Genomic DNA, 17,669 nt, shown 5'->3' with positions numbered 1-17,669 from the left:
GAACAGGACAGCCACCTGGGGTGGAAGGAATGGCATTCCTGTACGCAATAAATCCTTGAACCTACAACCTGCTCCCACTCAGCTATGATTAATACCTGAAGAGAGGAGGAGTGAGTCATTGGCACACTTGCTAGTGGGGAGAAAGAGGAGGGAGTGATAGAATCATAGAATTTACAGTGCTGAAGGAGGCTATTCGGCCCATCGAGTCTGCACAGGGGCTGGTTTAGCACACGGGGCTAAATCGCTGGCTTTTAAAGCAGACCACGCAGGCCAGCAGCATGGTTCAATTCCCGTACCAGCCTCCCCGAACAGGCGCCGGAATGTGGCGACTAGGGGCTTTTCACAGTAACTTCATTTGAAGCCTACTTGTGACAGTAAGCAATTTTAATTTTTTTTCAATTTCACTAGCCCTTGCAAAGAGCACCCCATTCAAGCCCACACCTGCACCCTGTGCCCGTAACCCCACCTAACCTTTTTTGTACACCAGGGGCAATTTATCATGGCCAATCCACCTACCCCTGCACATCTTTCGACTGTGGGAGGAAACCGGAGCACCCGGAGGAAACCCACGCCGACACGGGGAGAACGTGCAGACTCCGCACAGACAGTGACCCAAGCCGGGAATCGAACCTGGGACCCTGGAGGTGTGAAGCAACAGTGCTAACCACTGTGCTGCAGTACAGAGAATGAGTGATGAGGGACACTAATTGCTGGGGCTGGAGCAGGTGGGGGGGGGGGGGGGGGGGGTGGGGGCGGTGTTGGGCTGTAGCCTGCATGAGGTGAGATGAGATAGAGAGTGCAATGCTGTGGGTTTGGACACGGTTCAAATACTTTCACTGAACACGCAGGGCTCATGAGGCTGAGGGCACTGAATTCACGCAGATAAAGCTGAGCTTGGAGACAGGAGAATGCAGGCTGCTGACTTATTCGTCAAGTACAATCTCCTCAGGCTCAGGTGCCGAGTGATTCTTACAGCAAGGGAACGGGATAAGCCGGGGGCTGTGTTGCCTAGCAACAGGGAGCCTGGCAGGAATTTGCTTTACTTGTCCCAGCCTGACAAACAGCTCTGACCCCACTCAGAGTGAAGCAGTAAAACATGGAGGAAAGATAACCTGAAACTTTCAAGGAGCGAGCCGGAGATTAAAAATTACTCTCAGGTTTCTGATTGACTGGCTTTTCACATGGCGCCCCACTCTCCATGCTCACCTCTGTAATTCCTCTGGGAATTTTGTGCTCTTTAATATTTGGGATATTTGTATTGGGAATGGAAGAATTCCATTCTAATCACTCAATCCCAACAGCACAGAAAGGTACAGATACAGAGTACAAAGGTTTGATACAGAGTAAAGCTCCCTCTACACTGTCCCCACCAAACACTCCCAGGACAGGTACAGCACAGGGTTAGATACAGAGTAAAGCTCCCTCTATACTGTCCCCATCAAACACTCCCAGGACAGGTACAGCACGGGGTTAGATACACAGTAAAGCTCCCTCTACACTGTCCCCATCAAGCACTCCCAGACAGGTACAGCACGGGGTTAGATACAGAGTAAAGCTCCCTCTACACTGTCCCCATCAAACACTCCTCGAACCTCTATGTTTTGTTCTTTCACACAGAGGTGAGTGAGACTCGAACTGAGAAAAGAGAATGAAACAGACACAAGATGGAAAGTGCTTAAATTTAAATCCCACCGTGTAAACATGTTTTCCTGTACCGCTGTATCTAACCCTGTATTTGTCAGCTGTATTTTAACTTGGGCTGTCTTGAGCTGCCTCTGTGCCACTGAATTCACCAAAACCTCTGGCCTCACAGCCCTTTCTGCTGGCGCAAGTAGACAAGGTAATAAACTTGTTTAAAATGCCTGTGAAGAAGGTTTGTTAAGATATTAAAGCATCTTAGTCATATCAGACTCGGAGTTTGGGTGTACAAGTGTACAGTGTACATTATAAAAAAATATAGAAGGCATTGGAAGATGTACAGATTAGATCCAAAAGAATAGAACCATATCGCAAAGGATAAATTTCTCAGTAAACACTGAACAGGCCGAGTGACCTTTCTAGTGACAAAAGACCCCAGACCCCAGAGGGTCTTTTGTGAAAAGCTTCAATCGGGTAGACGTGGAGAAGACGTTTGCTCTTCTGGAGGGTGCCAGAACCATGTGACATAAATTGAATGATCGTCACAAATGATTGCTTGATTGATTGATTGATATTCATTGTCACATGTACAGTGAAATGTATTTTTCTGCGGCCAAGGGAACGTACACAGTACGTACATCGTAGTACACCGACAAACATTGACAGTGGTACATCGACAAATAGTAAATCCCAGTCAGTGATTCAGTGGAAAACTCTTTGCTCAGAAGGGTTAGAATGTGGAACCCGGAGTGTTTGCGACGAATTACATTGGAGGAAGCTACAAAAAAAACATGAGGGGGGAAAGTATTGGAAAATAAGTTACCTTCCCAGCACTGCTTATTTCTGATAGGGCGAGATGTACAATGGGAGATTTACGAAGCAGATACATCAGCATCCACCTGGTGCGCGCAGGGCATGTTTCTGTGCTGTAGATTCTGTGGGGTGAATTTTCACTCCCAAACTCGGAGAGAAGAAGGTGGGTGTGTGTATGTGGGAGGGCTCGGGAGGTAAGGCGATAGTAAACAAATTTTAAATGGTAAAGCCACACACTCTGGTTTTAACAGCACTATATATATTTTTTTTATAAATTTAGAGTAACCAATTCATTTTTTTTTCAATTGAGGGGCAGTTTAGCGTGGCCAATCCACCTACCCTGCAGATCTTTGGGTTGTGGGGGTGAAACCCACGCAAACACGGGGAGAATGTGCAAACTCCACACAGACAGTGACCCAGAGCCGGGATCGAACCTGGGACCTCGGCGCCGTGAGGCAACAGGGCTAATCCACTGTGCCACCGTGCTGCCCCTAACAGCACTATATTTGAATGGGATATTTATATCCTGTTCTTTAGAGATCTATCTGATCTTTTCGTAAAATATTTTAAAGAGGTTGCACCTGCTGCCTCACGGCGCCGAGGTCCCAGGTTCGATCCCGGCTCTGGGTCACTGTCCGTGTGGAGTTTGCACATTCTCCCCGTGTTTGTGTGGGTTTCGCCCCCACAACCCAAAAATGTGCAGGCTAGGTGGATTGGCCACGCTAAATTGTCCCTTAATTGGAAAAAATGAATTGGGTACTCTAAATTTTTTTAAAAAGAGGTTGCATGCCTCCAAATTAGTATAACTATTAATAGGGAATGTAGCAACTTAAGAGAGGTGAGAGGTGCCAGATCTATTGGGTTCGATGTCTTCCTAGCACTGCTTATAGGCTGGGGAGAGCAGGAGACTTCTTTCCAGATTCAACAAGCAAACCTGCTTTCCCCTCCCAAGGCTCTCTCTCTGCCCTGCAGACACTATTTGGACACGTGCAACTCTGTGTAATGCTATGCATTTCTCTCTGATCTCCTGACATAGTTAGGCAGGGACTCACTTGTTCAACAAGCGAGTCTGAACTCAGCCTGTTCCCTTTCACACTCTGATATGTTTTCTTTGGAGTTATGGGAGCACATACACTGTACAAAACTGAATCAGGCATTGGAGGTGGGCGGGGGCTTGGCAAGGGAGGGGTATTTTGATCCAAGCCGGTAAATGTTGACATATAGATCTAATAGACTGGTGCAATAGACAGGAATGACTGAATAGACTCCTCCCGTTCTTTGTAACAGGCTCGAAGGAACAAATCCAAAGATCCGGAGAGACCAAACGCAGACCGGGTGATTGCTTTGCTGAGCATCTTCGGTCTGTGCGCATTCAGGACCCTGACCTTCCTGTTGCTTGCCATTTTAACACAAGACCCTGCTCCCATGCCCATATGTCTGTTCTTGGCCTGCTGCAATGTTCCAGTGAAGCTCAACGCAAACTGGAGGAACAGGATCTCATAAGAACATAAGAACTAGGAGCAGGAGTAGGCCATCTGGCCCCTCGAGCCTGCTCCACCATTCAATGAGATCATGGCTGATCTTTTGTGGACTCAGCTCCACTTTCCGTCCCGAGCACCATAACCCTTAATCCCTTTATTCTTCAAAAAACTATCTATCTTTACCTTAAAAACATGTAATGAAGGAGCCTCAACTGCTTCACTGGGCAAGGAATTCCATAGATTCACAACCCTTTGGGTGAAGAAGTTCCTCCTAAACTCAGTCCTAAATCTACTTCCCCTTATTTTCAGGCTATGTCCCCTAGTTCTGCTTTCACCCACCAGTGGAAACAACCTGCCCCCATCTATCCTATCTATTCCCTTCATAATTTAAAATGTTTCTATGGAATCCCCCCTCATCCTTCTAAATTCCAACGAGTACAGTCCCAGTTTACTCAACCTCTCCTCATAATCCATCCCCTTCAACTCTGAGATTAACCTAGTGAATCTCCTCTGCACACCCTCCAGTTCCAGTATGTCCTTTCTCAAGTAAGGAGACCAAAACTGAACACAATACTCCAGGTGTGGCCTCACTAACACCTTATAGAATTGCAACATAACCTCCCTAGTCTTAAACTCCATCCCTCTAGCAATGAAGGACAAAATTCCATTTGCCTTCTTAATCACCTGTTGCACTTGTAAACCAACTTTCTGTGACTCATGCACTAGCACACCCAGGTCTCTCTGCACAGCGGCATGCTTTAATATTTTATCGTTTAAATAATAATCCCGTTTGCTGTTATTCCTACCAAAATGGATTCCGGTTCGGTACGTTACACCCTCCCGGTCTCAACATCAAATTCAACAACTTCAGATGATTAGCTCCAGCCCACCTCGACCCATTTGTTTTCATCCCATTTCATTTTAACTGTCTTTTACCATTTCTTTCTTTCTTGTCTTTCTTTATATATATTTACCCCCCCCCCCCCAGCCCATCTTATCCACCTTTCCTTACCCCTTCTCCCCTTTGCTTCCCCCTTCCCCTCCCCCCCACATCTACAGTTCATCCTCTGATGTTAGTTTCCCTGCTGTTTGACCTTTCACATCTTTTGCCCTCTCTGGGGACTGCCATTAACACCCATTCCCCTTGGTATCTGTGGCCATTAGCACCCGGTTTCCCTGGGTTTCTGTGGCTATGACTCATCTTTCATTCTCACCCCACAGTATAAATATTTCCCACTTTCTCTGTCTTTAGCTTTGACAAAGAGTCACCTGGACTCGAAACGTGAGCTCTTTTCTCTCCCTACAGATGCTGCCAGACCTGCTGAGATTTTCCAGCATTTTCTCTTTCGTTTCAGATTCCAGCATCCGCGGTAATTTGCTTTTGTATCGAAGGATCGACTGGTCCACCATGTTCATGTACTCCAATGCAAGTCGCCTGCAACCAAAGCCTTGCACCAATAACGCTTACCTCAGTTAGAGCATGTAGCTGGCCTTCCTGTACGCAGACGCCCATAAACCTGCAGAGAGAATCACACAGCAATCAGCTACGTCACAAAGCAAAGGTGTTCTCGAGAGGTGTCAGCCATTGCGCTGGCCACTGAGCCTGTAGACAGGCCACTCGCTGACTGAAACACCAGTTTAGTTTTGACTTTACCCTCTGCGTCATACACAGACCGTGACCTCTCCCTGTCCAGTAATGGACAATGTCACGGACAAGAGGAATGTAACCTCATGTGGGAACAGCACAACGTTTGACATGTTTCAAACTCTGAAGGGGGATGATAAATTGATCCGAAACAAAACGCTCTCTCTCTCTAATGAAGAGTCTGAAATAAGGACAGAACGTTCTTAAACATAAAAAAAAAACTTGTGATTCATTTCTAAAGGGACAGATCTCAAGAACAGAGATTCGTATTCACATGTCTGGAATCTTGATGGGGCCACATTTGGGAGATATTGTGAACGGTTCTAGTCTGCATATTTCTAGTCTCCATGTTATAAAAAGGATATTGAAAATCTGGGGAAATTGAGAAAGATATTTATATTTTTTAAAATAAATTTAGAGTACCCAATTCATTTTTTCCAATTAAGGGGCAATTTAGCATGGCCAATCCACCTACCCTGTACATCTTTGGGTTGTTGGGGTGAGACCCACGTCGCCCCAACGTGCAAACCCCACACAGACAGTGAACCGGGGCCCGAATCGAACTTGGGTATCGTGAGGCAGTAGTGCTAACCACCGTGCCGCCATGCCACCTGGAGTACGACATTTATAAGCATAATGCTCAAACTGTACAATTTAACTGGCTCCGGCTCCTTTCTGAGGAAAGGTGAGGGCTGAGGGGGCGATCTGGCGCATCTCTGAGATTATGAAAGGATTTGATAGAGTAGATGGAGAAAATATGTTGTTATGGTGGAGCTGTATAAAACACTGGTTAGGTCACAGCTGGAGTGCTGTGTACAGTTCTGGTCGCCACACTACAGGAAGGATGTGATTGTGCTAGAGAGGGTGCAGAGGAGATTTACTAGGATGTTGCGGGGGAAGGAGCGTTGGCCACGCTAAATTGTCCCTTAGTGTCCAAAAGGTTAGGTGGGGTTACTGGGTTACAGGGATGGGACGGGGGCCTAGGTAGGGTGCTCTTTCCAAGGGTCAGTGCAGACTCGATGAGCCAAATCCACTAGGGGCTGGTTTAGCTCACTGGGCTAAATCGCTGGCTTTTAAAGCAGACCAAACAGGCCAGCAGCACGGTTCGATTCCCGTACCAGCCTCCCCGGACAGGCGCCGGAATGTGGCGACTAGGGGCTTTTCACAGTAACTTCATTGAAGCCTACTCGTGACAATAAGCGATTTTTTCTTTTTTTTTTTCTCAAATAGTTTCCATCTGCACTGTAGGGGTTCTACATTCTTATAAAATAGAGACACATGCCCTTTGGGCACAGGGGCCTCGGTTTTAATGTCTTATCTGAAATATCGCACACCCGAGAGGCAGCACCCTTTCATTAAAGCACTGGGAATGCCACTCGGGATTATAGGCCCAAATCCACGGAACATTCTGGCGCACGGTGAGAGTGCTACTCACTAGGCCACGGCAGATACTTAATTAAACACCTGTTCTACCCTTCATAAACATCCGGCACTCGAGGAGAGGGAGATCCTGAGGGGGCTGACGGGACTGGAAATTTGAAACACTTTGTCAATCTTATAAATCACAGCAGGAAATCTGAGCTGTGTGGAGAGGATTTAATTACCGCCACAGCCTGGTTCTGGCTCCCAGCTCTGATATAAGATGCGACCAAACCTTTCGAACATAGTGTTGTCCACAGAGAAGTACACGCGGGTGAAATAAAGCATGTCCTTATAAACACAAGGGTAGTAAGTACTGTCCATGGTTTTAACCTAATGATCCTCTTATTATAAACACGTTAACATCTCTATCAAAATAGTGAAAGTAGGGAAAAATTGGATCTTATTCTACAAATGAAACTGACCTCACCCAAACCTCCCCCCCCCCCCCCCCCCCCCGGAGGCCTAACCTCACCCCACCCAACCCACCCCCCAGTGTGAGACCCAAAACCAGCCCCTCCCTGCTTGCTGCCCAACCACCCCGCCTCACCCAAGGCCCGGTCCCCATCTGCCTGAGCTCAACCCAACCTGAACTCCCCCCCCCCCCCCCCCCCCCCCCCCCGCCCCCTTCCCCCCCCCCGCCTAAATCCTCTCCGCCTACCTTACAGGCCTACCTTCTGCCTGACCTGTCAAGGACCGTTAAACTTGGCTGGGCCTTTCATTTACCAGATTTACACACCTGTGCTGGGAAAGAGGGGGCTAGGTATCCTTGGGTCCAACTGAGCTCCCCTCGTCGCTAGGCTCCAGGGGTGTCTCTCTGAGTCAGAATGTCGAGCGAGATAGAATCGAAAATGCGTTCAGGTGGGCAAGGAGGAACAGAGTGACAATCTGACTCTGATTTCCAATCCGCAGAACTTCAGGCCCCTCTCTGCCCCTCCACACCTGTTGAATACAACATCGTTCTCCTCACAACATCGTGGGCCGAAGGGCCTGTACTGTGCTGTACAGTTCTATGTTCAGGTAAATCCAGGCTGATCCTTCAGTGCAATACTGAGGGAGCGCTACACTGTCAGAGGTGTCGTGTTTTGGATGCGACATTAAACAGAGGCTGAGCCTGCCCTCATAGATGGCTGGAAGGTCCCCACAGCGTTATTTTCGAAGAAGAGTTGGGGAATTCTGCCCGGTGTTCTAGCCCATGTTTAACCCTCAGACAGCATCACTGAGAAACAGATTATCTCCTCAGTTTACATATTTGCTGCTTGTGGGACCCGGCTTAGGTTGGCTGCCAGATTTCCTTCACAATACACGACAATAATTGGGCCTCAATCAGGGCATGGGTGGTGGGCCATTATAGGCCTTGCCCAACCTACGGAAGATCATAGACAGGTAAGGGGCTAAGGGGCAGGCCGGAGGTGAGTGGAAAGGCCCCCGAGCCATCGCCGCGCCTACAAACCTGCCAGCAGGGGGGGCTTTAAGAGGCAAAAGAGGGAAGGGTAAGATGCAGGGAGATTTAGGGAGCCCCGGAGTTGTGGGGATTAAACGATTGAAGACTGATACGGTGAGTGAAGTAGGAAATGCACAAGGCCAGTCAGGTGAATGGAAAGTTGAGTCAGATTATGTCGGAGGGCTGGGTTAGATTGCGGAGATAGGAAAGCAAGAGGCTGGGCAGGGATTGAAGCACAAAAATGAGAACTTTAATATGGGGAATCTGGGACCGGATCAGTGAGGAATCAGTGTGAGCAGGTTCCCAGGAACTTAAGACTAAGGAACTAGAGAAGGCCATTCAGGCCTTCGAGCCTGCTTTGCTAGTCAATGAGATCCTGGCTGATCTTATACTCACCTCAATCCCACTCTCCTCCCTGCTCCCCATAACTCTTACAGTTCACAAACCTGCCTATCTCAACCTGGAGTGCATTCAAGGACTTAGCCTTCTGCCGTCTTGGGTAAAGAATACCAAAGATTCAGACTCCCTCAGGGAAGAAATTTCTCTTCGTGTGAGGAAGAATAAGGCAGTTTGAATGAAAAGTATACCGAATATAAAGGAAGGAATTACACAAAGCAGCGGAGGGGATCGAGTTGGGGGAGTGACCAAATACAATGGGCTGGATTCTCCATTATTGGGACTATGTTCCCACGCCGGCGTCAAAACGGTGGAGTTTTACACCTGAGAATCCTGGAAAGAACGGGCGCGAATTCATAGGCCTGCAGGGGGTCAGGAGGGACCCGGAGTGAATCTCGCAACTTTTGCTGCAGATACGGGCTTCCGGACTTCTGGGTCACGGCCGTGCTGTGTTCCATGGTGGACTCAGACCGTGAAGCCAGACCCAAGAAAGAGACCCTCCCCCCGATCGGCTGCGTGCCCGGCCCTCAAACCCCGCACAATCATTCCCCGGCCGCCTATAAGGCCCCCTCCACCCTGGCCTCCGATCGGCCTGCCCCCGACCAGAGCAGCCACGGACTGAGTCTGCCGCTGCCACGTGAGTATCCCGACTGGCAATACCAGGTTAGTTCCACGCCATCGGGGACTCGGCCAGTCGGGGGCAGAGGATGTTGGAGCAGGCCTCTGGCAATGGCCCCCGGCGGCGTGGCATACTCCCCGGTGACGTGGCATACTCCCCGGCGGCGTGGCATACTCCCCGGTGACGTGGCATACTCCCCGGCGGCGTGGCATACTCCCCGGCGGCGTGGCATACTCCCCGGTGACGTGGCTTTTCGGTGCCTGGAGAATCGCCGAACCGGCGCCGGGCCTGCTTCGGCGGCAAACTGGATTCTCCGCTCCGGCGCCGGCCGCGTTTTCTGCGTCGGGGTGCAGAGAATTCATCTCTGCAAGTCTCAAACCTATAATGTCCAGGACCTGGGAAAGTCATGGGGTGGAACATCACCTCCAAATCCTCTTTGCAGTCACACACCATCCCAACTTTGAGGCTCTTCCCTTCCGTTCCCTTCCTCCATGTTCACATTTGTGTCGGGCGGGTTCGGTGAGGGGAGTGGAACGTAAACGTGTGACGGAATGCTCCCCTCCCCCCTGGTCAGTGATGGGTGGGGGAGAGGGCCACGCCCGGGTATTACCTGGGCACCCCCTAGGACAGCTCGGCATCCCCAGGCAGTGCCAGGGTTGTGCCAGGGGTGGATGGGAGGTGTTCCCAGGTAATACCAGGGGATTGCCTGGGCAGTGCTGGAGGTGTGCCCAGCGGGGGGGGGGGGGGGTTCCAGGGTTAAACAGTTTGTTCGTCATGCCCTGGGATAACCTTTAAAGTTGCTGGTGGGGCAAGCGAATCAGAGGCCACCCCACCAACGATACGACATGAGACCCGAGCCTGGAAGGGATTATTTTCAAAGTGCTGCGCGATACGGTAGAGGAAGTGCCATTGCCGTCAACGGCTTCAACGCCATGCGTCTCCCCCACCATCGGCCTTTGCCGAATTCCGGGAAAATTTCACAAATGGTGGCGTTTCTTCCTTGTTGCCGAATCAAAATGCTGGAACTTCCTCCTGAACGGCACTGTGGGTGTACCGGGTAACTACACCAGCAGAGAGTCAAGAGGAAAGCCCACCACCACCTTCTCAAGGGCAGTTCGACTTGGGCAGTCAACGCCAATCTTACCAGCGGCGCCAACGTTTCAAATCAGATTCAGAGCAAAAGGCCCAATCGTTGAGGTAGATTTTACCGGAGGTTTAAGGAGAGAGAGAGAGAGCGCGTGGAGGAGAGATAAAGAGGGAGAAATCAGCAATCAAGGACTCACCTCAGGATGTTGGGGTGCGAGAGCCGGTTCATCAGCTGCACCTCGCGTAGCATGTTGGCACGGTTACTGGGCAGCTTGTTCATCTTGAGGACCATCACCTGCCCAGTTATCCGGTGTCGGACCTGAGGAGAGACACAGACGGTTAGGCAATGTCATAATCCAGTAGCCCTGCCCAAAGCCACCAAATCAGAACCTGGTTAAAGTATTAGGACGACCCAACACCATCTGTAACACCTCAGCCCAATGTAAACGTGTGCAGTGAGGGGAGGGGGAGCATTCTGATTAGGTTACTGGACTAGTCATCCAGAGGCCCAGACTCCGATCCAGGGACTCAATCAAGTTAAAATTCCAACCTGCAGCTGAGGGAATTTAAACACAATTCGTCAACAGACCCGGAATAAAAATCTAGTCACTGTAACGGTGATCACAAAACTATCAGATTGATGTGAAAGCCCATCTGCTTCAGCGAAGATAATCTGTCATCTTTACCTGGTCTGGCCTACGTGTGGCCCCTGACCCACAACAACGTGGCTGACTCTTAATTTCCCTCCGATAAGATCCAGCAAGCCACTCAGTTATGTCAAACTGTTATGAAACATTGAATAAGTCTTAATAATAATAATAATAATAATCTTATTATTAGGGGCTGGTTTAGCACAGTGGGCTAAACAGCTGGCTTGTAATGCACAACAAGGCAGCAACACGGGTTCAATTCCAGTATCGGCCTCCCCGAACAGGCGCCGGAATGTGGCGCCTAGGGGCTTTTCATAGTAACTTCACTGAAGCCGACTTGTGACAATAAACGATTATTATTAGTGTCACAAGTAGGTTTACATTAACACTGCAATTAAGTTACTGTGAAAATCCCCCAGTCGCCCATTCTCCCCAACTGCTATATCCAGCCGCCTCTTGAATATATTCAAAGTTTCAGCATCAACTACTTCCTGTAAAGCTTCCTGAAGCAAAAGCCTGATATCGTCACACTCACCAAATCATCATAGACAACGTACCCGATGGCACCATCCTTGGGCATGTCCTGCTCCACCATCAGGACAGACCAACAGGGATGATAGCACAGTGGTACACAGGGAAGGAGTGGCCCTAGCAATCCTCAGCACCTACTCTGGACCTCATGCAGACTTGGGTCAAACAGAGGGCAAGGAATCCTCCTGCTGAGTGCTACCTACACTGTGGACCATCAGCAACAGAAGAAATGTGTTCAATGTGGTGTCAACCACAATCTGACACCACATGAACCTTCCGAACCCACGATATCTATCACCTTGCAGTACAGCGGCGACAGGGCCATGGGAACAACTCTATCTGCCAGCTCCCTTTGCAAATCACTCACCATCCTGACTCGGAATTACATCACCGTTTCCTCACCATCATCGGGTCAAAAGCTTGGAATTCCCTTTCCGACATCACCGTCACCAGGGGGACAGCTCGACACCACCCTCTCAAAGGCAATTCGCAATGGGCAAGAAATAATTGCCTTGCCAACATTGCCCCCGCCCCATGAGCGAATTCCATGAAGACAACAGTGCTGGTGGCTGAGATGGGAGGGACCCTGGCGCCTTCTCTGACACAATCAATAAGGACAGCAACCTCCAACCCACATCCTCAACCAACCGGAGGCAGGTTAGACCGTGCAAAATTGGAAGAGGAGTGGGCCGTTCAGCCATTCGCACCTGCTCCACCATTTAATAAGATCATGGCTGATCTGACTGATGATTCATGGCAGGACTTTTATTGCCTCGTGTAAAGGAGACCCGATGCTGACCAGACCAGGATGTGGCAGCTCTCCTGCCCCTCCCCACCCAAACCCCCCCCCCCCCCCCCCCCCAGGCTGGATTCTTCCGCCCCGCCCGCAGCAAGGCGGCCACCGGCAGGACGTGGACCACGTGACGGTCCATTGACCTCGGGCAGGAATTTCCGGTCACGGCCGGAGAATCTCCCCCCATGTCTAAATCCCAACGGAGAGCCCTCATCTCTCCGGATTAGCACCGGTGTGGACAAGGTGGCAAGCGTGTTTCGGGTTTCAGTGCACACTGCCAGGTACTGATGATAGCAACACAGGAGAAGTTTCACAAACTGCGCCACCAGGACCAGTGAGGTCGGCAACACTATCCAACGTTTATTGGTCCATTTAGTTAGGCCTCACGGGCTTCTCGCCGCAAATATCGCCTCGCCAGCTGATTGGCCGGCACTGCGCTTGCTTGCCCCTCCCCCGCCAACCAGGTCGAGCAACACTTAAACAGCTCTTGCTCAGCCAACCCCCAGCCAACTCGCAACAATGGCGTCCAGGAGACCAGCCTCAAGATTCAGGGACCTGGCAAGGCTCCTGGACGCAGTGGAGACCAGGAGGGATGTCCTGTTCACCCAGGGGGTCCCGGAGGGTGAGCCACAGGGCAGCCAGTGCCGCCTGGGATGAGGTGGCAGCAGCCATTAGTTCCAGCAGGATCACCAGGAGGAATGGCCAGCAGTGCAAGAAGAAGGTCAATGACCTACACCGGGCAGCACGAGCGAGTAGACACCAACACCCCCCACACCCTCCCCAAGGGAGCATCCACCCTATACAACCCCATCCAAGCCCCGAGCACTAAGTGAGTCCCAGTCAATTTTGGGGAAGTTAAAATCACCCACCACAGCCTCCGTGTTACTTTTACACCTATATCTTCTCCTCTATCTCCCGCTGGCTGTTGGGAGGTCTGTAGTAAACCCCCAACATTGTGACTGCGCCCTTCTTATTCCTGATCTCTACCCATATAGCCTCGCTGTATGAGCCCTCTGAGGTGTCCTCCCGCAGTACAGCTGTGATATTCTTCTTAACCAGTACTGCAACTCTCCCACTCCTTTTACATCTCCCTCTATCCCACCTGAAACATCTAAATCCTGGAACGTTTGGCTGGTCCTGTCCTTCCATCAACCAGGTCTCTGTAAGGGCATCAACATCATAGTTCCAAGTACTGATCCAAGCTCTTGATCAATAAGGGGGCTATGCGGAGAAGGCAGGAGAATGGGGACGAGAAAAATATCAGCCATGATTGAATGACGGAGCAGACTCGATGGGCCAAGTGGCCTAATTCTGTTCCTATGTCTTCTGGTCTTATGGTCTACATTCATCTGTCTTACCTGTTACATTTCTTGAATTGAAACAAATGCACTTCAGCCCATCAGTCCCACTGTATTCAGCACATCCCCCTACCTGCATTTCCTCTGAATCTTCCTGGCCTTGTTGTGCTTCCAGATTTTGTGACTCCACCTTGGAGGTGTACCAGGTGGAGTGCAGAAGGCTTACAATCTTTACCCAGGACAACGGAATCCATCCCTCATACACCAGTCTCGGAAGGGAGTTGGAAACGTAAAGACAACAATGCCCAGAGCCTGGCCCCTAGGACATGGCAACAATGTTGGGAAAGGTACAATGACCTCACATGGGTAGCCACAGTAAGTAAATTCACCCCCACATTACATCTCATACAGGCCACACCACTAACCTGACATTCTGTTCAAGAGGCCACACCCCTCTCACTCACCCAGCACCAGAGCCTTACACTCAGCACTCACAGAATCCACCTCGCTGCCCCTATGTGGCACTCTACAAGGCAACTTCATGCTCAAGGTCATCCTGTAAAATAACAGCTTCCTATTCAGTGAGAGTGAGTGAGTGTGTTTGAGAATGTTTTGGGTCAGTGAGTGTGTATGAGCGTGAATGAGAGTGACTGTTTTAGAGTGAGTGAGAGTGTGAGTGAGTGTTTGAGAGTGTGTTGGAGTGAATGAGTGAGTGTGTATGAGCGAGAGTGTGTTAGAGTGAGTGAGTTTGTATGAGAGTGTGTTTGAGTGAGTGAGTGAAATGAAATGAAAATGAAAATTGTTTTTGTCACGAGTAGGCTTCAATGAAGTTACTGTGAAAAGCCCCTAGTTGCCACATTCCGGCGCCTGTCCGGGGAGGCTGGTACAGGAATTGAACCGTGCTGCTGGCCTGCTTGGTCTGCTTTAAAAGCCAGCGATTTAGCCTGGTGAGCTAAACCAGCCCCTGAGAGTGTGTTAGAGTGAGTGAGTGAGAGTGTGTTGGAGTGAGTTAGTATATATGAGTGTGTTAGTGGGTGAGTTTGTATGAGAGTGTGTTTGAGTGAGTGAATGAGAGTGTGTTAGAGTGAGTTAGTATGTATGAGTGTGTTAGTGAGTGAGTATGTATGAGTGTGAGCGAGAGTATGTTAGAGTGAGTTAGTATGTGTGAGTGTGTTAGTGAGTGAGTATGTATGAGTGTGAGCGAGAGTGTGTTAGAGTGAGTTAGTATGTATGAGTGTGTGTGTTAGTGAATGAGTGTGTATGAAAGTGTGTTTGAGTGAGTGTTTTAGAGTGAGTGAGTGTTTTAGAGTGAGTGAGAGTGTGTTTGAGTGAGTGAGTGTGTGTGTGTGTATGAGTGTGTGTGTTGGAGTGAATGAGTGAGTGTGTATGAGAGTGTGTTTGAGTGAGTGAGTGAGAGTGTGTTAGAGTGAGTTAGTATATATGAGTGAGTTTGTATGAGAGTGTGTTTGAGTGAGTGAATGAGAATGTGTTAGAGTGAGTTAGTATGTATGAGTGTGAGCGAGAGTGTGTTAGAGTGAGTTAGTATGTGTGATTGTGTTAGTGAGTATGTATGAGTATGAGCGAGAGTATGTTAGAGTGAGTTAGTATGTGTGATTGTGTTAGTGAGTATGTATGAGTGTGAGCGAGAGTGTGTTAGAGTGAGTTAGTATGTATGAGTGTGTGTGTTAGTGAATGAGTGTGTATGAGAGTGTGTTTGAGTGAGTGTTTTAGAGTGAGTGAGTGTTTTAGAGTGAGTGAGTGAGAGTGTGAGTGAGTGTGTTTGAGTGAGTGTGTGTGTGTGTATGAGTGAGTGTGAGTGTGTTGGAGTGAATGAGTGAGTGTGTATGAGCGAGAGCGTGAGTGAACGAGGGAGTGAGAACATAGATCATAGATCATACAGTGCAGAAGGAGGCCATTCGGCTCATCGAGTCTGCACTGACCCACTTAAGCCCTCACTTCCACCCCATCCCCGTAACCCAATAACCCCTCCTAACGCTTTTTGGTGACTAAGGGCAATTTATCATGGCCAATCCACCTAACCTGCACATCTTTGGGCTGTGGGAGGAAACCGGAGCACCTGGAGGAAACCCACGCAGACACGGGGAGAACGTGCAGACCCCGCACAGGCAGTGACCCAAGCCAGGAATCGAACCTGGGACCCTGACGCTGTGAAGCAACAGTGCTAACCACTTGTGCTACCGTGCTGCCCAAGAGTGTGTCATGGGATGTGGGCATTGTCGGCTTGGCCCATTTCTAATTTCCCTTGAGGGGGTGGTTAACCACATTGCTGTGGGTCTGGAGTCACATGTAGGCCAGACCAGGTAAGGACAACAGATTTCCTTCCCCAAAAGACATTAGTAAATCTCATGTATTTTTATGACATTCAACACTGGTTTCATGGTCATCATTAGACTTTTATTCCAGATTTTTTAAAATTTAATTCAAATCTCACCATCTGCAGTGATGGGATTTGAACCTAGGGGCCCAGAGCATTATCCTGGGTCTCCAGTGACAATACTCTGCCACAGCCTCCCCATCTGTGTGAGTGCGTGTGTGTGTATTTCTTACACTCTGTTTGATCTTTATTTCAGTCCTGCCAAATATTTATCCCTTAATCAGCGTCCCTTAAACAATATCACATTGTTGTTGGTAAGAAATTTGTTTTGCTCAAATTAATTGTTCTGTTTTCTCCCTGACACCAGAGACAGCAATCCAAACACGCTTGACTAGCAGTAAGATGCTTCGAGATGCCCTGTGGCTTACACAAGTGCTATATATACGTAAACCTTTATTTTATTTTAGTCATTTCTCTCGTGTTAACTTGTGCTATGATTTTGACTTGTGAGTGTGTGTGAATGAGTGTGTGAGTGAGTGTGAGAGTGAGTGAGAGTGTTTGAGTGAGTGACAGTATGTGGTTGAATGTGTGAGTGTATGGGTGAGTGTGAGTGTGTGCGAGGGTAAGTGTGTGCGAGGGTAAGTGTGTGCGAGGGTAAGTGTGTGCGAGGGTGAGTGTGAGCGAGGGTGAGTGTGTGCGAGGGTGAGTGTGTGCGAGGGTGAGTGTGTGCGAGGGTGAGTGTGTGCGAGGGTGAGTGTGTGCGAGGATGAGTGTGTGCGAGGGTGAGTGTGTGCGAGGGTGAGTGTGTGCGAGGGTGAGTGTGTGCGAGGGTGAGTGTGCGAGGGTGAGTGTGTGCGAGGGTGAGTGTGTGCGAGGGTAAGTGTGTGCGAGGGTGAGTGTGTGCGAGGGTGAGTGTGTGCGAGGGTGAGTGTGTGCGAGGGTGAGTGTGTGCAAGGGTGAGTGTGTGCAAGGGTGAGTGTGTGCGAGGGTGAGTGTGTGCGAGGTTGAGTGTGTGCGAGGGTGAGTGTGTGCGAGGGTGAGTGTGTGCGAGGGTGAGTGTGTGCGAGGGTGAGTGTGTGCGATGGTGAGTGTGTGCGAGGGTGAGTGTGTGCGAGGGTGAGTGTGTGCGAGGGTAAGTGTGTGCGAGGGTGAGTGTGTGCGAGGGTGAGTGTGTGCGAGGGTGAGTGTGTGCGAGGGTGAGTGTGTGCGAGGGTGAGTGTGTGCAAGGGTGAGTGTGTGCAAGGGTGAGTGTGTGCGAGGGTGAGTGTGTGCGAGGGTGAGTGTGTGCGAGGGTGAGTGTGTGCGAGGGTGAGTGTGTGCGAGGGTGAGTGTGTGCGAGGGTGAGTGTGTGCGAGGGTGAGTGTGTGCGAGGGTGAGTGTGTGCAAGGGTGAGTGTGTGCGAGGGTGAGTGTGTGCGAGGTTGAGTGTGTGCGAGGGTGAGTGTGTGCGAGGGTGAGTGTGTGCGAGGGTGAGTGTGTGCAAGGGTGAGTGTGTGCGAGGGTGAGTGTGTGCGAGGGTGAG

At 49.9% G+C, this 17,669-nt stretch overlaps 1 protein-coding gene across 2 annotated transcripts in view; it reads right to left on the bottom strand.

Moving 5' to 3' along the window:
• tesk1b (testis associated actin remodelling kinase 1b) overlaps window positions 1-17,669 on the bottom strand; it is a 138,638-nt gene that overhangs the window by 78,941 nt on the left and 42,028 nt on the right. For both annotated transcript variants that reach the window (XM_038805911.1, XM_038805910.1), the window contains exons 2-3: window positions 10,739-10,860; window positions 5,401-5,449 (exon numbers count right to left, since the gene is read on the bottom strand). In XM_038805911.1, the coding sequence (XP_038661839.1) occupies window positions 5,401-5,449; window positions 10,739-10,860 (171 nt within the window). The remainder of the gene's footprint in view (window positions 1-5,400; window positions 5,450-10,738; window positions 10,861-17,669) is intronic.

Source organism: Scyliorhinus canicula, chromosome 8 (genome assembly GCF_902713615.1).
Source record: "Scyliorhinus canicula chromosome 8, sScyCan1.1, whole genome shotgun sequence".
Taxonomy (NCBI): Eukaryota; Metazoa; Chordata; class Chondrichthyes; order Carcharhiniformes; family Scyliorhinidae; genus Scyliorhinus; species Scyliorhinus canicula.
Note: the sequence above shows the minus strand (reverse complement) of the source record. Positions and strands in the feature narration are given on the sequence as shown.